We start from the raw sequence: 27,151 nt of genomic DNA, 5'->3' as shown, positions 1-27,151 counted from the left end.
AAGGCGTGGGTTGTTGGGGTGGGTGTGCTGCTGCTTTAGGGGTGTTTACGCATTCTCCTTGTGCTATCTTCTTGCTTTTTTGCACAGGCTGCTGCATAAGCCTTGTTGCTAGAGCTCTTGCTTCCTTCCCGTTAGTAGTTTTCCACAAAATAAATAAAGTAAAAACAGGCAGAGGGCAAGCTCTGCAGGGCCTTCTGGAAGGTGCTCAGTGTTGTGCACAGTGTTTTAGGGAAATGTATCATTAATGAGTGGTTACACAGATCTAACAAAGGCATCCTGTGCTGAGGTGGTTATTAGAAGTGTACCTGTGTCTGTCTGTTGTTTCAGTACCTATAGTTTGGTTTTGCATCCTGGATAATCTACAAAATAAAAAGACTGTTGAATACAGGCTAAAATAAAACACACAGGCTTCATAATGTCTTTGAGGCAAGATTTAGGGCAGCGTGACTGCTTGCATAAGTAAGGCTCACCCTCGGGGAGTGATCTGTATATTGTGAAGTTTCAAGTAGGCCAAACGCTGCCTTTAAAAGTCTCAGTGAAGGGTAAAGTAAAATACCCTTACACGTGGATTTTACATTCTCATGGCTGCTCCTGCATTTCTCTCTGTGCTCACCCTGCTGAATGTATTTATTTTGGACCACCATAACTCCGTGCACGTAATGGTGTGACAAATGAAGCGGTGATGTGAAAATAATAATTACCTATAGAATATTGCGGTGTTAATACTGCCGAACAGTAGACTCTGTACCACATTGATGTTGTCTTTCAGGCGTTTTATATTTGGTTCACAATAGCGAGATACTTTGCCAGGGAAAGGCAAATCCATCCTTCCAAGTTCAGGAGGAATGGCAACCTTAATTGTGGGAGAAGGGAACACTGGGTTATTACTTTAAAACCAGGTTAATTTATTTAGGAGCATAGCTGAGCATGAGCTCCCCAGTTTTAAACAGTAGTTTCCTTTTTTTTCAGCTTCTCAGAAAAGGAACTGCCTCATCACTGTTGTTTGTGGGAGTCTGAGCTGGTCTGAAGCCAGCAAAGGTCACTTTCGGAGTTCCTGGGAAAAACAGCAGAATCTTGAGCTGGCAATGTGTAAATGATGAGAGGAACAGGGAATCTTCAGTGCAAGTCTGTTCTGGAAGCTAGATGAAGCGTGAATGTGGAGTTCTAGAACAGATTAGAAGTTCTCATCTAAGAGAGTTAAAGCATGGCAATAAATGTGCAGCTCTTAGAAAGTACCAGTAAAAATGTGCCTCTGGTTCTGTTGGGGAGCTAGCACTCAGCATGCCTTCAGATCTGCAGAAAGGGATAAGCTTGACTGGGAAGAATAAAGCGCAGGGTACAGAGATTGCAGAGAAAAATCTAGCAGTTATGAGTAAATGAAGAATGTGGTAATGAGTGAAACTAAATGGTGGCAAACAAAGTAATTGCACCAAAAGAAAGCAAAACAAACAGTAATGCAGAACCATAAGCTTTATACTAGTAGCGAAATAGGAGAAAAGGCCTTGGTGAGAGGAACCTGAGCCTTGCCGCAGCGAGAGATTATGCAGCGTGGGGTGGTCCAACCCAGGCAAGGAAGACCCCGCCTCTTCTCATTGCCAGGTAATGGCTGCTAGGACAACCGTACTCTCAGGGGAGGAAAAAAATAAAAATCTAGTTGCTTGGATGTCTGAGAATAAAACCTTCTTAGACTGTACTGAAAACTAGTATTAAAACTGACTGGACTGCAGGCAAAAATAAAAGTTAAAGAACTCTGAAAGAACAAGACATTCTCATGGCAAACAGCCTTCCTGCTTACATCTCTTGTCACTGCAGCCTTGTCTAGCCGATGCAAATCTGGAGTAAAATCAGCTAACTCAAGTTGAATATGGCTAGAATTTTTATGGCACAAAGTAACGGGCCTAAAATAAACAGAAATAAGGAATACAATACCTTAACTGTTACCTTTTTAGGTTTTGAGTAGAGACAGCCAAGAGCTTATGAAAATCTATTTTTTATTTCGTAAGGCAGCTATGTCATTGCTAGCAGTTTTGAACCTCTCGATGCAGTACAAAGTCACAGTAATTAATTTTTTTTCTGTTGTGTCAACATGTCAAAGGTACTTTTATATCCAGCTTCTAAAAGATGTTAAAAATGCAAGATGGCATTTGTTAGTGTGTAACCAAGTGTAGAAAGCCATGACTTGCATTTAACGCTTTTCACGATATCATCACATTTCTGAACAGTATTCCTGCAAGTACGAAGGTTTGAATGTATTTTAAAAGTTTCAGTGCTGCATTTTGTCACTTCCTGGGCCTTAATAAAGCTCGTTTTGCAGCATAATTACAACCATTAAAACAAGGATAAGTATGTATTTTGTAATGGAAGGCTGATTTAGTTACAGATAAACAAACAGGTAAGTTAACTATGTGCCAGTTGATGTTCTTTGGTGTCATAAACAGTAATGATGTGGTTTGCATAGTGCTTGTCCTGGAAAACAATTTCCATGCCTCTGCCTACGTGACTGGGCTCTAGCTGCAGTTCTTTCATAGCATGCTCCTTTTAAAGTGCTAATTGTGGTGCCTCACCTTTCTCTTATTTATTTATAAATATGTATCTTATATCTGTACACATGTATATATTATGTATTTTTGATTTCTGAGCATATCCTTCTTTGTCTCCCTTTGTGCTGGTCTTCATACAACCATTCTCTACTTGCAGATGTCACAGGACGTATTTTGCATGGAGCATTTGCCTCTCTGCTAACCCAGGGTGAGGTCTGCCGCCTAATTAAATAATCTTCTGTCCTGACCCTTCAAGGGCTGTAAGCAGCTTTTCCCAGCAAAGCAGGTAAACTCTTGGGACAGTGCAGTAAAGCTTGAAAATATGCCTTTCTTAAGCATTTATGTGTTCTTATTGGCTCCAGTGGTGTTTTTTTTTAAATATAAGCATTCTTACTTTTCTTTAATGCTCTAGAAGGTAAAAAGGGAAGCTACCTTTTAGGATCTAGCTTTGAGGGATAGTACATTGAGCTACAAAGGGCTGGGAGGAGGGCTGTATTTTATCAGCAAAAGGGAAAAGATGGTTATATTTTCTGCCTAAATAGCTTTTCTCAGCATGTTTGAATTGCACTGGTACTGCAGATCCTGAACTCTTAAGTCTGTAAAACTGATGCACCATGTTCGTTTATCTCATTCTATTTGTAATACCGGGTAGAATAATAGGCACATCTAAAGATATAATACTGACTAAAACTGACAAATGCATGGAAAAATAAAGTGCCTCTCTCACTGTATTTCTCTTACACCTACATCTGTCTTTTCAGTTGAAAGAAATCAAAAGGAGTCTGCCCTTGTTTTCTTGCATATTTGTGTGAGCATGTATAAATTGCCATGACTTGGGAGGAGAGAGAGAGAATATTTTTCAGATCCAGTAAGGCACAGAAGGCAAAATGATCAAATAAATGGGTTAGGGACACAAGGGAACACTGTTATCTTTACCTAGAAGATTAGAAAGGGGACTCTTTTAATTCAGGAGCGAGGAAAGGGCCACAGAATTCATGTGAAGTTGTAGTTTAATAGGGAGCTTTTTGATAACTAGCTCTGAAGAACATTAAATGTCAAATTGCTAGATCTGGCTTGGATGTGGAGTTGCCTTGAGCACATGTGCACTTACTAAAATGCTGTAAATATTTCTGTAGAACTTGCTGCCCAACATGTTGTGGAATTAAATGCCATGAGAGTAGGATTATTTCTTCAGGTTTCCTTCTGAGCTTTTGGTGATACTTAACAGCCCCCAAGGGCTTGAAGCTGCAATGTGAAAATCACTGCAGTAAACATTTTTCTTTTTTTTTTTATTTGGCTTAACTGTGTTTTACTGAGTGGCCTTCTGATTTCCTAAACTTACTGTCAGTGCTGGCTAGGATAAGCTGAGGATAAAAATGCTTTCTGTATCTTTGACCCTGTGCTTGTAATTGTTTCGCTGTATCAGATAGCTCTCTGCAGAACAAATGTATGGAAACAATTTGCAAGGAAGATTGAGACTGAAAGGTTACTTTTATTTTTCTTGAGACTGTACTGTTGGCATAATAATTTAATATGGTAATTTTACTTGCCTAGCAATTGATGGCATCCAACTGTAGCTGGACTTGATATTATTGACTGCTTTTTTTTTGTTTGTTTGTTTTGAATATATTTGTTTTGGGGATCTGTGATAAGAAGTATGGGCTGACTACTCAAAGACTGCGTAACTGGAGGTAAGTGCTGCAAACATGAGTACAGTGTTTGATTTTTCACTGATATGCTCATCTCCCACGGCTGTAAAGGGTTATTGTTTTTATTTAACTCTACTAGGGATACCTAGACATTGGTCTATGTTGTGAAGGTTTTATCTTCTTGCAGGAACTGATTAGGGAGCAGAGATTTGCCTGCACAGGATATTAATGAGCTATTAATGTACATAACTTCAATCTTGTGGAAATAATCACTTGAATTATCTTAAAGCAGTGCCTGTTTTTATCTCTGGCTGACTGTTTCAGGTTCTGGCCAGTACAAATTCTGAAGGTGGTGACTCAAATAGCAAACAGACTGATAATTTAGTAGTGAAACAATGGCATCTGAACCAAAGCAATGCCAAAATGTCTTAGTATTTTACTACATTCTCTTGTAGCAGAGAGAAAGCAAGGGAACTGCTTGATTGTTGATCCCCTAATGGTTTGAGTTGGGAACAACATTTGAATACCAGTAGGGAACCTGACTTTGAAAACTAATCAAAATAGGTGTTGCTGTCATGTTGATTGACCCTTTAGCATACCAGTTTGTGTTGTGGGGAGTTCAATTAATGTAGTGTGGAATTCTGTGTGTTAACCCTTTCTCTTCATCGTGGAAGAGTAAAATAATTGCATTAAGAAACTCTGTGGTATCATACAGTAAATTGTGTCCATCTTAGCCGTGCATCTTTATGTGGCTTTGATTGCCATGATCACAGTGCTCATAAAATCTGTTTTAGTTTGCAGTGCCATCATGTGTGTAAAATGAAATAAATGGTTAGAGCTTTCAAGGAAAATGTGATGCAGCACAATCAGATACATCCATGCAAATTAACATTCAAGGCCCTCTCAGCTGAGGGCATGAGACTATGCTGGGCTAAGTAATATTCTCACTTTTTCTGAGCACTGTGCTTATGTGATTTCTCACTACGTACTTCTGTTCCACGCAGGCACTTTCTCAGAAGCTAATTTTGAGGGCTCTGTGGTTTGTGGTTTCAATTTGAGAAACAGGAGGGAGTATAAGCCTAAATGCCAACTGAGTCTGCTTGGCACAGGATGTGATTTTTGCTATGGAATTTCAAAGTGTATCTAAGAACTCAAGAAACTTATCTTTGGTGCTAATGTAGAATACAACCTGTACACAGCTATATGCCTAATACAGAATACACACCTTTATAGCTGTGAGAGGTTTTACTACTCCACATGTTGCATGGCAAAACTGGTTTTGGAGATGCTCTTTTCTTGAACTCCAAAGCACCTTGTTTATCATTGTATCATCACTGGATTCAACACTTCTTACTGTAGCAGACTTCAGATATTCTGTATTTGCTGCACTGGACTAGAAAATTGCCTCAATTTTTCTTTGGTGATGAGTAACATTTCAGTCCTGCTCTGTTGCTTTCAGTAGAAGAGTGAAGTTATTCCCATGCTGCTTGATGGGGTGTCCACGTTTGGTTTCGGTTTTGCTGGTGGTTTTTTTGTTTGTTTTTTTTTGTTTTTTTTTCCCCTGTGTAAAGCACATTCAGGTCCTCAATCCAAAGTGCTTGGACATCCTAGGTATTATCCTTTCACCCTGATGCTGGAAGGGTTAGATTCTGCTAACTTGTGCTTAGTATAGAACAGTCACATAAGGAATCATTAAAAGGTTTGGCTTCCCTGCATCATCCTTTTCTTTGGAGGAGATATGAGACAGTACCTGTTTTGTGCACAGTTGTTATAGTTGCTGGAGCTCTTGCTCTGCACAGAAGGTAAAGAATCCCTTACAGGAGTTACAGCTTGGCTGGACTCACTGTTAAACTGTGTTAATCTGAAAATTTACTGTGCTCTAAGTTTTTGGGCCTTCGTGCTTTAGAAGACATCTAATTAAGAGGGGCTCTTGCCAGGGATGGCATGCAACTTGTTTCTGTGATACACTGTTAAGTCCTGAGGCTTCTGCTTCCTATCTGCTTGGCAAGGTACTGTCCACTCTCTGGTGTGGAATGGTTTTATAAATCAGTGGATTTTAAATGAGTTTCTGATCAGTCATGCTGTTGCTGAGCTCTCCTACAGGAATTTGCTAGCATGGGGATTTTTCTTTCCCAGGAGGACGTACCTGGGGGAAAGAGAACAAACAAAATAAACAGGAACAACAGAACCTCCTGTAAGTCTGTTGGTTGTGGGTAAAATAAGACCAGTGGTGGTTCTAATGCTTTTTAGCTGAGTATTTTGTGATGTATGGATATGTGCAGATTATTAATTACCTAGGTAACTATATAGTATCATCTCATTAATATTGTGTTCAGGGGGAAAAAAAAGCAGCTATCTTTTAAAGAACTTAAACTTTTTCATGCCTTTTGCTATTCAGCTGAAGTTGCTTTGTGAACATTTTTTGCAGGCATACAGATAGCTGGTAAAATTGCTAATGCACCAGCAGGTGAATTACACAGCTGAACTTCCCAAGGCTGTGAGAGAAAAAAAAAAAAAAAAAAAAAAAAACTTGTTTAATGCTATTATAAGCATGTTATCTCTGAGTTGTGCTACAGCTGCATGCATCCCAGCTGGATGAAGATTTAATGCAATGTGTACAGTTCTGGTGGACCAAGTGTTCTGCGCTTAGTAGCAGCCCACTGTTCTGACAAGCTGCCCTGGTGAAGTTGCAGTCAGTGTTCTTTCCCTTTTCCAAGTCACACCAATTTTGGACTAGAATAAACAGCACTGTAGTGGCTTCTTGGTCAACATAATTAGCAGTTTTCTGGCTGGCTTAGCCTCACAGGGGTATTTTGCTACCTCCCTACTGCTAACCACCAGAGCTAAAAGTGTGGGCCATGTCTGGGAAATGTTTATGCTTTGGCCCTCTTTCAAATAGGAACAATTCTGAGAAATACTCTCTCTTTGCGTGGTGAAGCAGGAAGCACGCTACTTACCAATTTTGGCATATGTAGCCAAGAATAAAAATACAGGTCACAGATACTACCTTGCTCTTCTAGCTATCAAGTCTATTGCTCTAGCAATACTTCGAGCAGAACCACAGTAGAAATCATCCGGCAACTTTCATTCCCTGTGTCTGAATATAGTAATTCTATGCCAGGGTGAAAGAGACTCATTAGTGCCTCTATACCAGGGAACACATGCCCAGTCCTCAACTGATCGAATGCAGTGCATTAGGTTTAGCTTGGAATGTGGGGGAAAAGAGAACTGCTGTTAGGGAGAAGGAGGAGTATGTATATATAATTCTCTTAGAAGTAAACCCTATTCTCCCTCTGTTGACAAAGACAGTCCTGATCAATAGCATGCCAGTTGAGGATACATCTGGTATAGTGAGCATTTGGCCAGCCTGAATGAAGTCTTCCTCTTTATTTTTTCACTCAGATATATAAATGATGCTGAACCTTTGATGCTGAACGACCTGCAGCCCTCGTGTGGGCTGTTAGGTTTTTTTTCTTTCTTTTTTAAGCACTTATTTTCTGAGTGCAATAAATAGATCATGCTTCAGATTAATTCGTCAGGGAACCTATTTTCATTATAAACTGGTTGTCTGCACTTAGAAACCTTTGTATAAAGCCTAAAACTGTTTGTTTGTTGCAAACGTTAGGAGGTCAGAGCCTTTAAAATAGCTGTGTGGAGCAAGCAGCCTTTTAAAAATAAGGACAAGGTCTTCGCTAAATCTGGGCTTTGTTGCTTTCAGAGCTTCCCAATTCCTGTGAAGTCTGAGTGACCGTTGGCACAGTCTTTTAAAGAGGAAATGCTGCTAGCTGATCAAGGTCCCTGAAAGTGCTGGAGAAGAAGAACAGGGAATGTCTAAAGCCAGTAAAGCTTTTGGTATTAAGGTAAAAAAAACAAAAAACAAAAAAACTATGATCCATCATCAAAGCAGTCAGAGCTGGAGTTCTCTAAAGCACTTGGCATCAGTGGATAAAGAAGTAGATTCTTAGAGGTTCTCTAACTGAACTAAAATACAACTTAGCCAGGGACTATACTGTATTTTAATTCATGTTAATGTGGAGTGAAATATAAATAAGAATTAAGGATAAGAACCTGCCCTAGTGTGTGAGGTTTGGGAATGCACGGGTTCACTTCTGCATAGTGTTTAATTATCTGGTTTGTGTAATAGCTAAGGAAAAACTCACCTCTCCAGTGGTAAATGCTAAATGTATTGGTATTTTTCTGAAATTTAGTTTGCATTTTAGTGCTCAGTTGGTTAATTTTGTTAGTCAGTGAACAGGTAGGTTTATCCTGCTCTGAATATGTGACTACATACATCTGTCCCATCCTATGGAATGCAACAGGAGATTAAAATAATAAGTTTTTGGAATTATAGGTAGCCGTTTTGAATGCGTTCTCAAGATCTCCTTTCATGAGTATCTAGCCTTCGTGTCGCTCTGTCTTCTCCTATGTACTTCCTGACAGTCTGAGGATGGGTGGAGGGAAACTCAGCAGATAGGAGATGTGAATGGTTTCCTGTGGGTTGTCCTGTTCCACTAAGATGCAAGACTGAGTTAGAAGTGCTCTGAATCTCTGGGCAGACCAATGAGAGCTTGTTGCTTGCAGCAGGCAGCCCCTACTGCCCCATCCTTACGGCTGGCTTACAGGCTCTCCAGCATCCTCAGTTTCTGTGTATGGGTAAGTCCTGTTCAGGAACCACGTGCTGGTCAGCATGTCCTGATGTATCCTGTGCTAGCATGTTCCTACCTGATGCTGTAGCGCTGAAGACCAGAGAAGGTTCATTTTTGATTATTCTCAAAAGATGATAAAAAGTAAACAGAATAGTTCACTAACAAAACTTCAGGTGTTAAAAAATAAAAGAAAAATCTTAAGCTACGTATTTTCATTTCTTCAATCCTATACAACTATGTTGAATCCATTTTTTTTTTAAATAAAAGATACTGTCCTGAGCTTTTACAATTACTGTTCATTGCTTAATTGAAAATAGGATCTTTAAAGACTGTGTGCTCTAAGAGTTTGAAGACATCACAGAATTTCAAATACATCAATAAGAAGATGCACTTTGAGACTGCTAGTCAGTACAATAAGCAGATTACCTGGCTCTCAGCACAACTGATAGCCCTGATATCAGAGTGTTTGGGGATGTCTGGTACTTCACTATGGATTATCTTGCAGACTGTCATGAATGCTTTGGGAGTTGATAGTAATGTGTGTTCTAAAGGATAAGTGGAGATTGTTTGACCTTATTGCCTCCCTTTGCAGTGATGTTCTGTTCCCAGCAGCTATAACTAAGTACTCAGTTGATACAAGGATCACTTCGATAAATATGTAAATATTTATCTCTTAAAAATATTTGGACAGAAAATGGCTAAACCATGCTGCTTAAGAAGATCTTTGTTTCCAGTGGTCCCTTGAGAGATTCCGATTCTAAGCTGAATTTCTTCCATCAAATACATCCATTGTCTTCAGTAATAAATTTGCATACAAACTGGAGGAAGCAGCTTGGCCTATTCTTAGAGCAAGTCAAAATTACACTCTGCTTCTTCATGAACAGCTGTACATCTTCATTTATTTCTTGTGTACTGACAACGTATGCAAGGCAGAGAGGAAAGTCTTTGTCATGGAAGAGTTTGCAGCCTAAATGTAAGGGCTGAATAGTTACTCAGTGCCTTCATTAGGGTTAAGATCCCACTATTCTTTACTTCTGGTTGTAATATGCAGAAAATATGCTGATCATGCAGGTTTGTATATCAGCTTGTGCTGTGCTTCAGGAAGAGTATCCACTAACTGTTGCTGCCTCTCCTATTGGAAGTTTTCCCCATATGATCTATTTGTGTGAACTGGTGTGTGGATGCTTCCTAATTCAGTTCTTAAAATGTTATCTGTGTTAGCTTAAAAGCTTTATGTAGCTGATGATTTTCTAAAGCTTTGACTGTTGGGTTGGGGAATGGATGCATGCTTGTGGACTGGAGGGAATGGAAAAAAAAATCAGTGAAAGAGTGGCAATAATAAGCAGCTGGGAGCAGAAGCCTCTTTACTTTGCCCACTGTCACCATAGCCCCGCCTCCAACCACAGTTGTAGTTATTAACATCCATTGAGTGGTTAAAGCTGGATTTGATTCTCAGACTTCTGACACCAGCGTTGGATCTGGGTCAGGCTGAGATTCAGAGGGAGTTCAGTGCACACGGATGGGGAAGAGCTGGCAACAGATGGCATCATAGTGGAAAGAATGAGGCAGCTCATCAGCTGGCAACACTTGTACTGTGTTTTGCCAATCATTTGTTGTTCTTCAGGGAGGAATTCAGGGTTTGGTTAAATTTTGGCATTTTTTATAGCCATTAATCCTAGGAAAGCATCTTGTCTACTCTGAATTTAGTATCTTTACGGCAAATAGTTCTACTATAATTACTGATTCATAAGCTTTTGAAAAAGAAAGTAAACTATTTACATTTTTGAACTATGCATTTAAATTAATCCGTTTATTTCAGCTTACTGCTTTTACAGTTATCTTAGGAAATAAAGCTTCTGTTTTTCAGGTAGGACTGATTAAATTTAGTAGTTGCAAGGAAGTAAAGGACTCATTCATTTTTGACTCAAGTAAGAGATATCACTTAAGTTTTATTAAACAATGAAATACAGTTCCTGTAATCATTCCAGTTTTTCATAAGCAAGAACTTAAAACACATAAAGCCAAGCATTATCTTCATCTCCAGGGAGCTGAGCGCTTTAGTTCTCAGAAGAGTTGGGATTCTCTTTGACTAATTTTTCATGTGCTTTTTGTGAATTCTCACCGTAGGCTTAAATTATCATTAATTTACTAATGCCTAATAATGATCATTAAGCTTTAATATGTTAATACATTTTCTTAATACATATGATTAGATAAAAAAAGAGAGGAATAACTGCTTGTGAGAAGGACAACTATCTTCTTGAAGGGAGAATTTATCTAATTTATATATAAACACGTATTCCATGCTCATCACCATAGTAACTGAGTCCTCAAGTCAGTGTGCTTTGCTGAGCAGGGTTGCAAGCGCTGTAGTGAGCCAAGGCCTGAACTTCAGTGTGAAAGTGCAGTTCCTCAGCTGGTTGAGGCACAGCTCATTCTTGCTATGTGTTCCTGACCTCTTCCTTCTGCTACTATTTGTATTCCTGTGGCTGTGAGCATGGTGGGATTGGGAAGCTAATCTGGCTGAAAAATAACCTTCCAAAAATCAGTGTGTGCCATATCAGCCTTCTGATGTGACTGGCCAGGTGACTGCCTGAGCACTAGTGAGGCACAGTGGGAAGGGACAAAACTGAGCAACTGTGAGACATGGGGGGAGAGAGACAGTGTCCTTCCCTGACAGTGACAAGTTAAGCTGATTATAAAGCTGCTGCTTGAGTTTAGGGCTTGATGATGTTGTAGCTGGAATCGCTGAAAACCAGGTATTGGCTTGGGTGTTCAGTCACGCTGAGAGAGGAGGTGGTTGAATCCATATTCATTTTGAAGTGGTTTTTATGGCTTCAGCAATGTATTCCTGAGCCAAGCATACGTTCTGCCTATAGTGAAATGTTGCCTTGAGAAAGGAAAATGCTAAAAGGATGGAAATTCTGTGTCTCCTTCCTGATGCGGACCGGCCTTCTGTTCATCTCTGAAAGGTAGCTATGGAATTTTAACTGGATGCTCACTTCAGGAGGTGGATTTGCTGCGTTACAGTCAACTTGATTTTCAGTTTTATTTTCTTTTTGTCTCTACCTAAACAATTGCTTTCAGGAAAGCCTTGTCTTTTTACTGTAGCTTTCTTTGCTGCAGCAGCAAAGTTTGTGGCTAGTTATTTCTGAAGCTTATTTGTAAATACATCTCAGATGTATTCATTTCTTGGCTGCTCACTCGGCCTTATGAAACGTTGCAGTTGACTGTGTTTTATGACTGCACTTTGTTGAACAAAACTTTACAGACCAAGGTTTTAAAACAGATTTATCCTAAAAACTTGATGAGGGCTTTTATTTTTTATCTGCTGTGTTAACCAGGCCTTCGTTTTGAGCCTTTGAAATCATGGTACCGTTTTATTTTCCAGCACACTTCAGCTCACTTTGCCATCCAGTGTCCTGATGCCATGGAGAGTTGCACATGCACTTAGCAATGCCTGTTTCAAGAGGGTACCACTGATTTATTGTCCTTCATGTACTGTTAGATGATTTAAGGATGGTCAGGTATTAGAACACTTAAGTTACTTCTGCAGTATCTGCAAAAAGATAAATGATTTGCAGGTGTAACACTGCGCTACGGTTAATCACGCTAGCAAGCCACAATGTGAAATATAATCTTGTATAGCCATTTATAGTCTTGTGTTTTTAAGAGCTGTAACTCTGCTTTTGGCTTGGTTAACTCCTGTGGCTGTTGTAGATTACATCTGCAATCATGTTGTTGCCAAGCTTCCACTCTAGCTTAAGGTCATGTTTACTACTGCGCAACTGCATAGTGAAGAGTTGCAGTAAAAGCAAAATAAACTTAAAGACTCTTGACAAAGCAGCTTAGTGTCATACTGTGGGAGCCTGATAGCTAGTGGATATTGGGCAGAAACTCAACTGACTGGAGACCAAAGCAGAATGTTGTTGGCAGCAGTTAAATTTTACTGCTTCATTATAGCTGATGTGTCCTTGACTGCAGCTGTAATAAAAACATTTTGTGCATGTTCTGAGCACTGTTTAAAAAAGACCATAGATGTAAGAAAATGGGACTCTACAGCTTTCCATATGTGGTGTTAGAACTGTGCAAGGTTTTCATCTTGTAGCCAGATTAAGTGATCTGGTAGCCTCCTAGAAGATCTCTGCATTTTAAATCTCTGGCGCTGCTGCTGAAAAAAATGCTATTATTGGGACATTTGAGTTGCTTGTAACTTCTCTAGGGAATGGAGACAAAGGCTAAATGTGGTCCTCCCGGATGCAGGTTAAGGTACGGTTGCAGTGAACTGCAGTAGAGCTTACTTTATGGCTGTAACTGTAGCTATTTGCAATTCAAAGCAAACGAAAGAAACTCCCGGGCCAGAGAAAGACTGACATTGACATTTTGAGAAGCATTTTATAGCTAGCTTTAGCAAGCAAGGTGTATGCAGTCATTTTGTGTATGCCCTTCTAATGAATTTGAACTCATTATTCAATTTCAGCTGCATTTGATAAACAAATAAAATTATCCAAACTATTGTTTTATTTTCCAGTTTTCAGTTCCTGAAAGGCTGTGAAAACTGGTATTTGGCAATGGTAACTTTCTGATGTGTTGCAAATAAATGTGTGAAAAGTTCGGAAAGCAGTATTAGAACTGGAGATATAATAAAGTTCTGTCCCAACTGAGTAAGGTTTGTGTGCTTTCAAATCCCAGTTAACCTGACACGGTCTGGAACCATTCTTCACAACTGGGCTGAGCCCTTTCTTCCACTGTAGATTACTTTTGCTCATCTTAAGTATTATTTCCTTGTATAGACAAGATTAAAAGCAGTTTAATAACTTCAATCCTCATGTATTAGGGAGGGACTAAAGTACCAAAAAGGAATAAATTTGGGTTCCTCTGTTTCAATATGATACACTTCAAATCTCAGAAAAGATTCCCATATGCTGTCTAAATAAATTTTCTTAAATATCGGGTATCTTTGGGGAGATTTTCTACAGGCTCCTGCTCACATTTAATTGTTCCAGATATGGGAAGTAAAAACACTTTTGTTTCCATTGATACTTCACAGCTGCAAATTATTTAGAAATGGTAGTGCATTAGACAGAATGCTGTGTATTCTTTCTTTCAGCAGGGAGGCAAATACCTTAAATGAAGCTATTCTGGATCATAAAAGATTTAAAAAGATTGAATGCCTTCTCTTATGCTTCATGCTTTTTATAATGACATCCAAGCATCATGTGAGTGTTTCATGTTCTACATGTGAGCTTCCAAATCCAGGTGTGGGAAGCCATGTAGTTGCCCAAGTTCAAGTTTCATATGCAAACAGCAGTGTAAGTCCAGTGAGCTGTGATTTGTGTAGAAACTGAAGCAGAAAAGCCCTGGTAAGCATTCTGGTTTGCTGTGTTTGTATTCTGCGCTTGGACTGCCAGGCAGGAGTTAAATTTTGCCCCCTGGAGACTGTAGTTGGACTCTCCAGTCCCATCTCTGTCCTTTAATTAAACTGTGGTATGCATCCTATGTGAGAGTATCACAAAGGGGAACCATATTGGGAGAAAAGATCTGGTACTCGTTAATGTTCAGGGTTAAGTAGACACGTAGCTTACTGAGGATCATACTCCATCATTTGTTTTTGTTAATTTGGAATAAGTGGTAATTCTGTGTAATAGGTTTGAGGGCTAGGAGAACATTAGAGAGAGAAATTATTGTTTTAACCCTTCATCTTCTTAGAAAGCAAGACTTAGTAGGAGAAAACATACTCTTAATGGTTATAGGTCTTATGTCTATGGGCCATACTAATTTTACAAGAAAAAAACAGAGATAGTCTACAGCATCACTTAACTTCAAGTACAATCTTAATTATGAAATACTTCGTATGGAGAAATAACTCTTCAGGTCAAAGTAGTTTTTGTGAAAAATGTTTTATAAGATTTTCCAGCAACTTGATCAAACAAATTAATTGTTCAGTGCTTCTAGTCAATTTTTTTTTTCTGAGTATTCAATTTCTGCTAAATATGCTTGAAAATAAAAAGTTTTTGGTAAAGTTTGAGTGGGCTTGTGTTTTGCTAAGCTTTATTTGAAGACATAACTTTTTTTTTTTCCAGACATCTTTATTATTAGGGAGCACTTTAAATAACAAGAGACCATCGCTCCCTTTCTGGGCTTCCATGACAATTTTCTGTTTCTTAAATTGTCTAATGTCCTTTTTTCTTTAAAATCAGCTAAACCAGGTGGATGTTTAGCAACTTTGAAGTTCAAGCTAGATATCTTAAGTTTCCAGCTTTGACCAAAATATTTTGGATCACTTTATAAGGTGATTACTAGAACTGGAGTTAACCCAAATAATTTGTGTTTACCAGATTTGAGTTCTAATACCCACTTTGTATTCTGTCATTTGCCTTTTGTGTCTCAGAGTAAAATCTACTCCAATGTTTTACGCTTCTTATTTGCAGTTTCAAGTTGTAAGTGAATGATTCTTCTCAGGAAGACCTTTAAAGATCCATCATTTCTCTTTAAATTTTGAAGAGGGTGGGGAAAACCAGAAGAATAATCATGGAGTGAGTGTAAATATTGGAGCTGCCTTAGTAAGCTGCAAGTCCTGCTGAGATACTTGATGTCAAGTTTGCTTTTTAAGTTATTATATACAAAATGGACCTCATGAATGCTGCAAATGCAGTGTTCTCCAGTAAAGATTTTTAGTTGATGTAAAGAGAATTATCCTTCCGAGATCTTGGCTACATTCCAGAATGTGCTACCAAGGATGCTTTTCTTTAATTAGCTTTCTATGTTCGAGCTTTATCAGTACTCACACTGAACTTTCAGGAGGTTCTCTGAACGTTTGATTTTTCTGAAACATCAGTAACATGTAATTATGGTGGGAAAAAAAATTGGACAGCTTCTCAGAGCTGTCTCTTTTCCCTTTGGGACTTATTAAGTGTTATACAAACAACTCTCTCTTCAGTTGCCTTAGGTTGTATTGGGACTTGCAGTCTTTTCTCAAACTATGCTGTCTGGCCTGTTTTGTTTGGTTATTAATATTCTGTTAGCTATTTACATTTGCCAAATAGCGTGATAATTTTGCAAGGTTTGTCATCTATGAGCAGGAAAAGTTTCGTTCTGAAAAACTGCTCTGAGCACAGAGTGTGATCTGACGTGGCCTGCAGATTGTTTGCATGACTTTTTTCCAAAATGTTAGAGCTTTGATTAAAGTAGATTGAACACGAAGTTACCAAACCAGAACTGGCTTTTCTGACCTACCACTTCTGGCTTTCTGTTTAGATGTCTGTGTCGTGCAGCTGAATCTATCTTTGCTGGTGTTAATTACATGTAAGCCGAAGCACCGTGCACGTGCTCACAGCACAGTAGGCTTTGAAGTAATAGCAAGTATTGAAGGTGGTAAAGACTTGGAGTATGTTTTAAAGCCATTACTTCAGTTGTTTGGAGGAGAGAGTTCTGAGCAGCAGGTGCTGCTTTTCATGTGCCGAGTCATAAATCAAGATAGTGAGGCCTTTGGAGCAGGAGGTGTATTTCACCTGATCCTTCCCACCACATTTGGCTCCGCAGAGCTTTGATCTGTGTTTAGATCGGTGCGTATATATTTGTATATATAGATCTGTATAAATGGCAGTTAGATATTCATAGCCAAACTGTTCCTCCGAACTCAGACAGAAGCAGGGACTAGGTGAATAGGCTGTCTCTGGTTTATAATGTGTTCTGAGTGCACAGACTCACAATGCATTCTGAAACACAGAAGCTGGTGCCCAGGCTTATTACCGATCTCATGCAAAATATGTTTACTCTGATCTTTTGAAATTATTACCACAGCAGGCCTCAAGGGCTCATTGTCTCCTTTGCGTGCATGTGTTATTTGAATACCACTATTGACAATGGCAGTAAGCTGTACCCAGGAGTAGGAGGGTATACCCACTGTGCTATAACTTAGACAGCAGGGAACGTGAAAGTCTCTAGCTGCTAGGTGTTGAGAACAGCACGGCTTAAGCATCGCTCCCTTTTGGCTTGTCACCTGTGAGCTTTGTGGTTTTTGCTAAGGAAACAGTAGTGGAAGCAGCAACTGTGAAAGGTGATGATAGCACGGTGCTACCTTGACAGAAATTGCTGCTCAGAGCTCCAAATCCAGCGCGAGACAAAAATTTGAGCAGTGGAGGAAACTGCCATCTGGGTTAACCCCAGTAAAAGCTGAGCTTCACTTGAAGCTGAATTAGTAAGTGGCTGTCAGAGAGAAAATTGGGTTGGTTTCTTTCCTTAAAAATGTATTTTCAAATTTGAATGCAATTATTTCTTTCAGTTGTTAGGCCAAATTTGATCTGAAGATGTTATGTTCTTTGAATTACCACGATTTATTGTTCCCCTTAAAGTCTGGTCAGCTGATCGCTTCAGTTGTGTGAGTCAAGTTTATGCGAGTCAGAAGTGTGTGGACATAAATGGTGCTGCTGGACTTGAGATTCTGAGATTTATCTGCTCTATGTTCTCTCTACTTTTCTGTATCACGGAGGAGGAGGATGGGGAGCAGTAATGATGTGACATAACACAGGGGGCTGAGAAAGGGTTGAGCTTATAAATGCATGATCTTTGGTTTTCGTTTTTTTCCCACATTTTCTGAATCTGCTTTGCTAATCCTGTGTGGAAGCTGTCAGGCGTGGGGCCCTCCAGAACTGTTTGGAGCTCCTACACGTTTCCAAAATGAGAACTGGGAAAGAGCTCGTCATCCTTCTGAGGGAAAGCTCCCTCGTGTGGAGGAGAGGAACTGCTGCAGTGATGGGGAGCAACGTTAGGGCCTCGCACTGTGATTATAAGTCCTTAGGATAAAGAGTGCAAAATATTTGCGGATGTTGGAATTCTGAATCCCATTCTCCCCCCCCCTTTTTTTTTCCCGAAGCAAGTCATTCAAGTTTTGTATACACTGCTTCCTAAAGCTATGTATCAACCGTGTATCAACACATAGCTGTTTGCTATGTGTATGCGAGTCCAAAGAGTTTAAATGATGTGACCATGAGGGAAGCTAAAGCAGTTGATTATTATACCAAATTTTATGTAATATGTTTATGAATATGAATGTATATTTTATATACATACAAAGCCCTCAATATTATGGAAATTTCTGTAAATTGTATGTCATAGAAGTTGTATCAAACTTCAAGTTCTTTTTATTTTTCCCTTTCCTGAGTGTCTATCCCAAAGCGTATATGTGTATTTCAAAAATCTCTGTCAGGGTGATTCTGGATCTTATTGCAGCTTGGAGTCCTTGGCTCAAAGCCCTATCTGATGTATCAAGTACAGCTGCACAGTGAGTATAAAGATGAATTTTTGATGGAGGAGAATTCATCTTGATACCAAATTTCTTTTAGAAATTTACTTCTGGGCTGAGTGGGATTCATGCTTGTGATCTGAAGGTAGAAAGCTGTATCTCATTAGCAAAACCCGGAGGCATTTACTTCCATAAATGCTAATACTATTCCCCTGAGAATGAAGTACTTGATGCGGGTGAAGAGAGGCACTTAATTTAGAGTTACAGCGGAGGTTTACATTTATCAGCTCAGATTCATTGCTAGGTAGAGGACTGAGACAGCACAGAGTGTGCTGGCCCATTGCATAAAAAAAAAAAAGCTACATTGAGATTTGGTACTGGGTCCTCTTAACTAGTAAAATGCTAAAGTGAGAGCTTGTTCAGAACTAGCAGGATTCTAACTTGTGGTACACAGCTCTACGGACATAGCTGAACTTAGAGAAGCATGTCATCTGAGATGTTTAACGATACCCAATGGTGAAATGAGATTTGTGTCTGTATTCATAAATTCTGCTCGTTTTGAGACAGCTTGGAGTTATCTTTGAAGTGTGGGATAGTTACTTTAGTGAGAAAGTAGCATTCTCCTTTCTGAGAGCTGTGAACAAAGAGCAGTTGGATGAGCAGTCCTTACAGTTGCACTTGTCAAGAAATGCATGTGCCTGAACTTGTAGGAAAGCTGAAACTTCTCAGGAGGCTGCGCGCATTGAAGGCTAAAAAGCAGGATAATGAGGAGTGCTGGGAGGTGCACCCTGATAGTGAGGTTTGGAGCTGTGTCAGCTCACTGGACCTCTGGCTATGATCCACTGCTGGGCCACAGAGCACTCAGCAGCTGCTGCTCCTCAGGTATCTATTTGAATCAAAAGAAACTCAGCAGTACTAAAAGGATGTTCCTTCTGCCTGTAAGTACTTGGACTGCGCTCTGTGAGGTGGCAGGGTGTGCTGTACATGTGGGAGAAGTGTCCTATGCAGTCACAAGTGGGGTGGGGAGTCTTTTTAAGGCGGTTTGCACCTTAAAGTAACTTCTGCATTTTTGAAGTTCCTTCATGGTAGGTACTTCATCTTAGTAGCACCATTTCCTAGAGTATTTTTGATAGCTGCTTTTATTCTTTGACAGCTCTAGTCTGGCTTCTTAAGAAACTGAATCTTGTGTTGGAGCATGTTTTGTCCTGCTTTTCTTCCTCCTCTGCAGCCTCAACCCCTCAACATTAAATGTTTTTCATGACAATGGAAAGAGAGGCTGAGGTCCCATACTGAGTTGCTTTGAATTCTTCGAAGTTATGTATCTGAGCAGGTACAGTGGTTGAAATTAGTGTCCATAGCAACAGAAGGGCTGCAATGTCAGGTGAACCATAATACTAAAACAGCAGAGAATCTGCATGAGATGGACAGGAAACTAGATTCCATAAGTTCCCTGGTTCGTTCTGCTGTAGTACTGAGAACAAAAATAAAGTCAGATTTTTTTCTGTGTTCTTAGTACGGCTCTAATTTTTGTGAAGCCACTGTGAGCTGGAAGAACACTCTTCAAATCCCTGAACCCTAAACAGTTAATTTTCTTTTACTGGGCCTGTGGGAATTGAAATAATGATTAAAAATACACGGAAGAAAGCTTAACCAGAGCTGGGAGTTTATTCTTGGCTGTAATGACTAATTATTTGTGACCGCTCACATTAAATGGACTCTTGTTTGAAAAGGTATAGATTGTGGATGAAACAATGTTACGGATAAATGTTCTGATGTTTTTATATTAATTATTTAAAGCTCTGGTTTGGACTACTTGCTGTAGTTTGGAGTAAAACCTTGTCTGTCCTCCAGGAACTCTACAGCAAAGGGGCTACACAGCAGATAACTCATAACTAGTCTGAGATACGACCGAGCCAGCTTACTTTTTCACAGCTTCTACTACCTCATTTAATTTTTCATTTCTATGGTTTGTATTTAAAAGCCTAGTAGGTAAAAAAGGAGATGGGCTAAAACTGATTCTTACCTTTTTCTCCTCAGACAAAGGTCTCTGGTATCAAATAAAATGTTCAGTAAAACAAGTTTGAATCTTGTGGAATGGGAGGTGTTGACACGGTACTTTGTAGAGCACATAAAGGAGAAAGGTTTCCTGGATTTGATGCTTGACTTATTGTTGTTTTTTTGTCCCTTTATTTGTAATCATCTTCAAAATTAGGGCTGATGTTCAGCACATTAAAACACTTCTTTTCGTGTGCTTGTGTGTGACCTACATATCAGTATGTGATTTCTTGTCGTTTTTCTCTGCAGATGAGAACTGTTTTGCTGGATGTACTGTAGAAGAGAAAATCAGGTGGCTAGTTAAGTAGTTGCTCCGATTGTCCATGCATTCAAGGTTTATAGCTTGCAGAAATGAAGAAGTTGAAAAATAAAATGAATACAGTTGTTAGAACAAGCAGATGAGAGAAGTGATGGTGAAATTAGTCTCTGGATTATCCTGGGCTACCTCATGCTGTCTCAACAGAGAAAACTCTTTCTGTAGGGAGAACAATGTAAAAAGGTGCTTCTTTGATCCTTGAACTTGCTTTTGTTAACATTGCTGGCCATGAGAAGCTGTCCTGCTTCTGCAGTATTGGTGACTCATGTGACGAGCACAAAATGGGCAGGGTCCTGGGTGAGTTACAGGAGTTCTTGCTGTCAGGTCCATTAGGAAGGAGCTTTAACCTCAGCCTTGTACTGGAATCTAATAATGACTGAAAGAATTCTCCTCATATTTGTAACTTCAGAGATTTTTGGTACTACCTTCTGTGCAATGCTGTCTGCAGGGCTAACCATTTTGGATTTTAGAACTCCAATTTCTTGATATTTTATTAATTTATTTATTTATTTCCCAGCCAAGTATAGGTTATAGGAAGTATTTATCAGAAGGTGGATTGCTAAATAGTTTAGATTTGTCTTCTATTTGGAACCAGAAACTTAAAAGCAAGGAGTGCTAACCAGGGAGAATCCATGCCTCTTCTTCAGAATAAAGATATTCTCTTCGTAGTCTGTTCTAGAGAATCGGTAGTGACACAGCGGGTGAGAAGGCTGTGATGCTAACCTGGCAAATGTCTAGATTTTGGTCTTTCTATTAGAATGAAGATGGGTGAGACTGTTGCTAAGAGGTTAGCCTGACTGTGGTGCAGTATAAATTAACATTGTGTTCTACCCAATCTTCTCTATAAGGATATTGGAAGTCCCTCAATTTTCTTGCACGCTTGGATTGTTCACCAAAGTTTCCTTCCTGGGGGGAGAATAGGATGCAGCTGTTGAAGAAGAGATCTGCTGCATGATCAGATTTTTCCCAGGAGTTGAATTTGGTTCCAGCTGTGGTACAAGCTGGGAACTAAAAGCGCTCCCTGGTTTCCTTAGCCATGTTCTTTTAGCTGGAGGGGTGCCTCTTGGGAATGCACTGATGCTGTTCGGGAGTGGGAAGTAGCACACCACCAGAGCACAGCACCTTTTGTGGGCTGTTCACCCTCATGTGACGCTTCTGAGCGGTGCTGCTTCACAGGATGTTGGTTACCCAGTTGGTATGTGCTTGGCTGCCACTGCATGGGATGTATCCAGGCTCTGTTGCCCATCCCCAGATAATTACATTTAAAATTGTTGAATGATTGGGGACCTTGCAATTTTCATAAATGTCTGCTTTCTGCAGAGCCTTCAAGGCAAGCGTAAGTGATAGATTGAACAGCAAATGGTGAGAGAAAAGGAAGCCTTCTCTCTCTCCCCTTTTCTCTTCCCCCATTTCAGATGAAAGATGAGACGGGTCATGAGAGAGAGATGAGCAAACTATGGCTATTTATTAGTAACTACTGACTGCCTAGAGAATGCTGGAGTTTGATATAAAACTGATGGTAAGAGAGTGACAAGCCAGTAGCTTGCAGTTACTTACCTGTAAAAAATGTAGGAAATTCTGTAGGTTTGAGGTTAGCAGCAATCCTAGCTGAACCTGGAAGGAGTACTAGAGGTGACTGAGAATGACACCACCAAAGGAATTTTCTTCTGGTTCCCTTATAATGTTATATTTTAATATGAAGCCTCATAGTGTTTCCTTCACTGTCTGTGGGTCTTCTCAAAGCAACATCTCAATGTTTTTGAGATTCTCTTGCGTTCTGTCGTATCGTGACTCTAAGTTCGTGCCCTTCCACTGTTTTCCCTTTGGACATCTGGACTTTTGCTGGTGTCTGAGGTAAAGCATTGGCACTCATGGATTTGTAGAATGGAGTGCATGGCATGAATGTGTACTTACTGTCCTAGATGCGATCTTTCAGGGCTACGGGCTGCAAGAGGACTGATGAGGGGACTAATAATGTCCCTTTGCTGTACTGTTCTGATCATGTCAGTCCTGGAGCTAAGCATGCTCCTGTGTTCCTTCTTGGGTTGCTTATTTGTGTCTGAGTGCCTCTACTTCTGACATTGCAGAGTTGAAGTGAGAAGGCTAGGTGAAAGTTCTCAAAGTTATTTTTCCATACCTTTTCATTTTTATGGTAAGTTTGTGGAAAAAGATGCTTGATTGATCTTCTAAGAACAGATTTTTAAGCGAGAGAGAATTGTTAGCTATTTTCATTTAAAAAACAAAAACAAACCTGCAGGAAGTTTTTCAGCTCTGCAACTTCATTATGTAACTGATTTTGTACTAGGAAGGAAGCACAGAATTTTAGCTCTGGATCCCTAGAGAAAAATTAAGATTGGGCAAATGATCTGGAGAGGAAGTCTCTTCATAGTATTTAAAACAAACCCCTTGAGTTTATTTCCTCAGTGTGTTATATTTCATTTGTATGAAGATGGTTAGGTCTGAATCTTTACAGTTCTATTTTAAGCAAGGGCAGTATTAATCCACATTTTCACCTACTGGGGCAAATTTATTCTTCATGTTAACTACGGTCATTACAGTGGAACTGTGTACCTGGAGTGAAGCTGGCATCTTTTCTTGGTTTCTTAACCTCTGTCTCAAGAGTAGCAAAGTTCAGTGTAAGCACTGTGCCTTTGAAAATAAGATCAGCATACTTATATAGGACTGCTGCATTGTTCTGATAGGCAAAATGTTGCAAGCCTCTTGAACATCTGCAGCTGAGCTGAAAGACTCCTGAGACCCCACCTTTGTTTGAATACTGTTAAGTCTTCGCAGTGCAGTCACAATTTCCATACAGAACTGGGATGACTGCAATTTTATTATCTCACTGTGTTACTCTTTGCATTTATTTGCTCAGCTTGCCTGTTTGGTTAGGATTTAGGCAGAGAAATGTCTCTGGAGCCAGAAGTAAAAATCATAAAGATGATTAGAAAGAGTAGGGAGGGGAAAAAAAAAACACAAAAAAACACAACTAACTGAACATAGGACTGTCCAGGGCTTGTTCTCTGCAATGAGACTCTGGGATTTGGCAATACCTTAGGTTAACTGGTTGGCAGGAGTTTGTCATCATAGTCAAAATAATATATTTCGTGATATTATCACAACAGAGACTCATGGTCAGTGGATCAATGTCCAAATGGAGATTAGTGATGAGTGATGTCCCTCAGGGTTCTGCACTGGGACTGATGCTCTGTAGTGTCTTTATCAATGACATCAACAGTGGGATTGAGTGCACCCCCAGCAAATTTACGAACACCACCAAGGTGTGTGGTGCAGTTGACACACTTAAGGGACAGGATGCCATCCAGAGAAACCTAGACAGGCCGAGCAGTGGGCCCAGGAGAACCTCATGAGGTTCAACAAAGCCAAGTGCAAGGTCTGCACCTGGGTCGCAGCAGCCCCCACTACCAGTACAAGCTGAGGATGTAAGGATGGGGCACAACCCAAAAAGGACTCGATGGTACTTGTGGATGGCAGCTGGAAGTGAGCCAGCGCTGTGCCCTCACAGCCCAGAGGGCCCACCGTATCCTGGGCTGCATCCAAAGCAGCCTGGCCAGCAGGGTGAGGGAGGGGATCCTGTCCTTCAAATCTGAGACGTCACCTGGATGTGGAGTGCTCAGTACAGGAAAAACATGGAGCTGCTGGAGCGTGTCCAGAGGAGAGCCACAAAAATGATCCCAGGGATGGAACAGCTCCCTGTGAGGACAGGCTGAGAGAGCTGGGGCTGTGCAGCCTGGGAAGGGGAAGGCTCTGGGAGACCTGAGAGTGGAAGAGGTTGCACAGAGAGGTGGTGGAAGCCCTGTCCCTGGAGACATTCAAAGTCAGGTTGGACGGGGCTCTGAGCACCTGATGGAGCTGTAGATGTTGCTGTCCATTGCCAAGGATTTGGACCAGATGACCTTTAAAGGTTCCTTCCAACTCAGACAGCGCTATGATTCTGATTATTGCGTGCTCTTTCCACTTGTCCAGCAGAAAACGCTCTCTGGGCATCCCATTAAACTCATAATGACTCATTTCCAGCTTCTGAGAACATCTGGTCTCTATAGCACATGTCACAGCTTAGCATAGGTATTGCTGTAGATGTGGTCTCAGTCATTTCCCTAACAGCAGTATAGCACCTAACCTTGCAGTTACCATGCTGAGAAATGGCAGAAGGTCCATCTTACCTCCAGCACTGTCACAGGATTCTTATCTGTGTTGTCTTCATAACCAGCGTCTGATAGTTTATTACTGCTTCTCTCAGGATTGTTCAAAAGCTGCAGGATTTACTGAATTTTCTTCCTTGCTGTTTGGGATAGAGTAATAATAATGCCTGATGGGGTGGGGAACAAAGTCCTTGCTGATAATATCTGAAGCTTTTGTGTAGTCAGGACTGAGGCTCATTTGTCAAAATACAGATGCGTTGTTACGGTTTGTTTGCTCAGCATTTAAGATTTTTTTAGCACCAGTACTGATGGAAAAGATGTTATTGCTTTTCAGCCACATCACTGATGGAGATGTGTTTGTATCTAGTTACTCACATTTATGGTGCAACTAACTGCAGTTCAAGTATTACAAATGCTAATGATTGCAGCAGGAGAACTTCCAGAAGTTTACAGTTCTTTCTTTCACTTTCTCCAACACTGATGGCAGATGCTGCAGGACTTCCACCACTGAACATCAGCAGTGCTTTCTGTAGCCCATCTTCACTTTATTTTTCTGGTAGCTGGTTGTTTTCTTCATATGCTACAGCTGGAATACATTCTGATTAGTCCCTGTGAATTTCTTCTGTGTGAAGAGGCAGAGAAGGTTATATGTAACGTACAAGGTCATTCATGGGATTATCTTTCCTGAGTGTGCAGAAATGATCTGTGTCAATTAATAAGAGAAATAATAATAATAAAAACAATTTGAGGTAGAAACAGAGAAAACAGAAAAATGCAGAGAGGATTGGCTTGGCTCTTACTGGGTTGATGCAGCTTTGTCTTGCTAAGGCCAAAAGCCAGGACTCACAGGGGTTTGAAGCCTTGACTGTTGGCCCTAGGAAGAGAGGGGAAAGGAAGCAGTCCAAGGAATGCTGGCAAAATCTGCCAAGCATGCAGGAGGGAAGGCCTGTGGGCGGGAGCATCCATCTCCCTAGCCAAAGATTGGGATTAGCTGCACTGAGAGGACTTTCCAGTCATCCCTTGTGAGCTTAGTAGGAGTAAGGGAAAATATGAATGCCGTGGGACTCGTGCTGCTATGTTGTGCTTCAGGGTTGGCACAGCTATTAGGGCTTTATTTTGAGTTCTGAAAGCCACAGAACGTTTCAAATCTCAGAGAAAGGTTAGCATTTAAAGCAGTGCCATTTTCTCAGTTAATCAAAGATGACTTAGAACTCCTAGAAAAATAGAACTGTTCAAAAATAGCACTTGGTTCAAAACTTTACATGGCACATCAGGCAGGTACTCTTAAAGAAGTGGAAACTGAACTCTGACGTGTAGACACCTTGCTCTACAAAACTTATAGCTCTGTTGTACAGAAGTTCCATACGTGTCTCCTTCAGGAAAAACATAACAAATTAGTTTTCTGGAACTGAAACCAGTGAAAGGTCACTCACTTGTGTTAGTAAGGCAGTACTGTTTTTTTTCAGATACAGTAAGATGGTAGGAAATATCCAAAGCCTGCAGTAGTTGTACTAAACACAAAACATAATACAGATTCTCTATGCCAGATTGCAACTATTGTTATTATAATAAATCATGACTGATAATTCGTTCTTGGATCCTTTTACTCAGCAGTCTGAAAGTGTTAACTGCTACCTAAATATAGATTAAAAAGTAACTCTCGAAGGTTCAGTATATTCATTTCAACTTTCCTTATGAAAATGAAAGCTGGAAACATTCATGGAAACACAAGGGACAAAAGAGAAAAATCTTCAAGGCTTTAATGCATAAAATCTTCAGGCAGTGCTTTGTGGTTTCAGCTGGATTGGCACATTATCAGCACTTTATGACAACATGTTGGAGAAATATAAAAATATATTTAAGCTTAGTATATTGTGTCCTGTTTTGAGTTTTGGAGTTCTCTCCAAGAGTGGAAATACTAATTAGAAAAAGGTGTGTAAAGAACAAACGTGTCTGGGGATTAAATGCTGCTGATGGAATAATGCATCAAACTGTCAGAGCAACAGCTACTTTATTTGATTCCCCACAAGCTCTATGAATATTTGCCAGAGCTGTCCTCCATGAGAGACATTCAGATCACTGCTGTATGAATATATATTTTTTTTTTAAGATAGGAATAAGGAGAGGCTACAAAGCTGTATTCCTCTATACTTAAATGTCATCTAGAGGAGAAGGAAATAACAGCTGCTAAATACTACTTACACCTTCCCCAAAATAAGCAGGGAAACAATCCTTATCCTTCTTATTACTGCCACTATCTGTAAATGGAGGACCGCAGTTCTGGTCAGCAAAATTCAGCTTTAGGATGTGGATCCTGCAAGGTCAGCGCTTCCTCTCTCTCCCTTAGAAGCAAGTCCAGCTGCAGGCTCTTTTGACCACCCTCTGATCTGAATTTCAGCTGACTTGCTACAGGTCTTGCTAGGACATGAGAAGAGAGCTGCCCTGTTTGCCATTAATGTACATGTGAGCGTTTACCTTGGAAAGGTGAGCCTCTGCTTACCAGGTAACAGCCCTCCCATGTCAGTGTAGGCTACACTT

The 27,151-nt window shown here is 40.2% G+C and overlaps 1 protein-coding gene across 3 annotated transcripts in view; it reads left to right on the top strand.

Annotated features, from left to right (window-relative positions):
* The window catches only part of PLEK (pleckstrin), a 58,025-nt gene continuing 30,889 nt past the window's right edge, over positions 16-27,151 (top strand). The window contains exons 1-2 of one of the 3 annotated variants that reach the window (XM_021392247.1): positions 16-1,599; positions 2,698-2,826. Coding sequence is in view for 1 of the 3 variants with exons in the window: in XM_021392245.1 (XP_021247920.1) it covers positions 8,017-8,049 (33 nt within the window). In the remaining 2 variants the exon portion in view is untranslated. Of the gene's footprint in view, positions 1,600-2,697; positions 2,827-4,207; positions 4,232-7,932; positions 8,050-27,151 lie in introns of those variants that run through there. The other 2 variants (XM_021392246.1, XM_021392245.1) reach the window with 2 other exon arrangements.

This window comes from Numida meleagris, chromosome 3, assembly GCF_002078875.1.
Source record: "Numida meleagris isolate 19003 breed g44 Domestic line chromosome 3, NumMel1.0, whole genome shotgun sequence".
Taxonomy (NCBI): Eukaryota; Metazoa; Chordata; class Aves; order Galliformes; family Numididae; genus Numida; species Numida meleagris.
The sequence above is the reverse complement of the archived record's forward strand: the minus strand, read 5'-3'. Positions and strand labels throughout refer to the sequence as shown.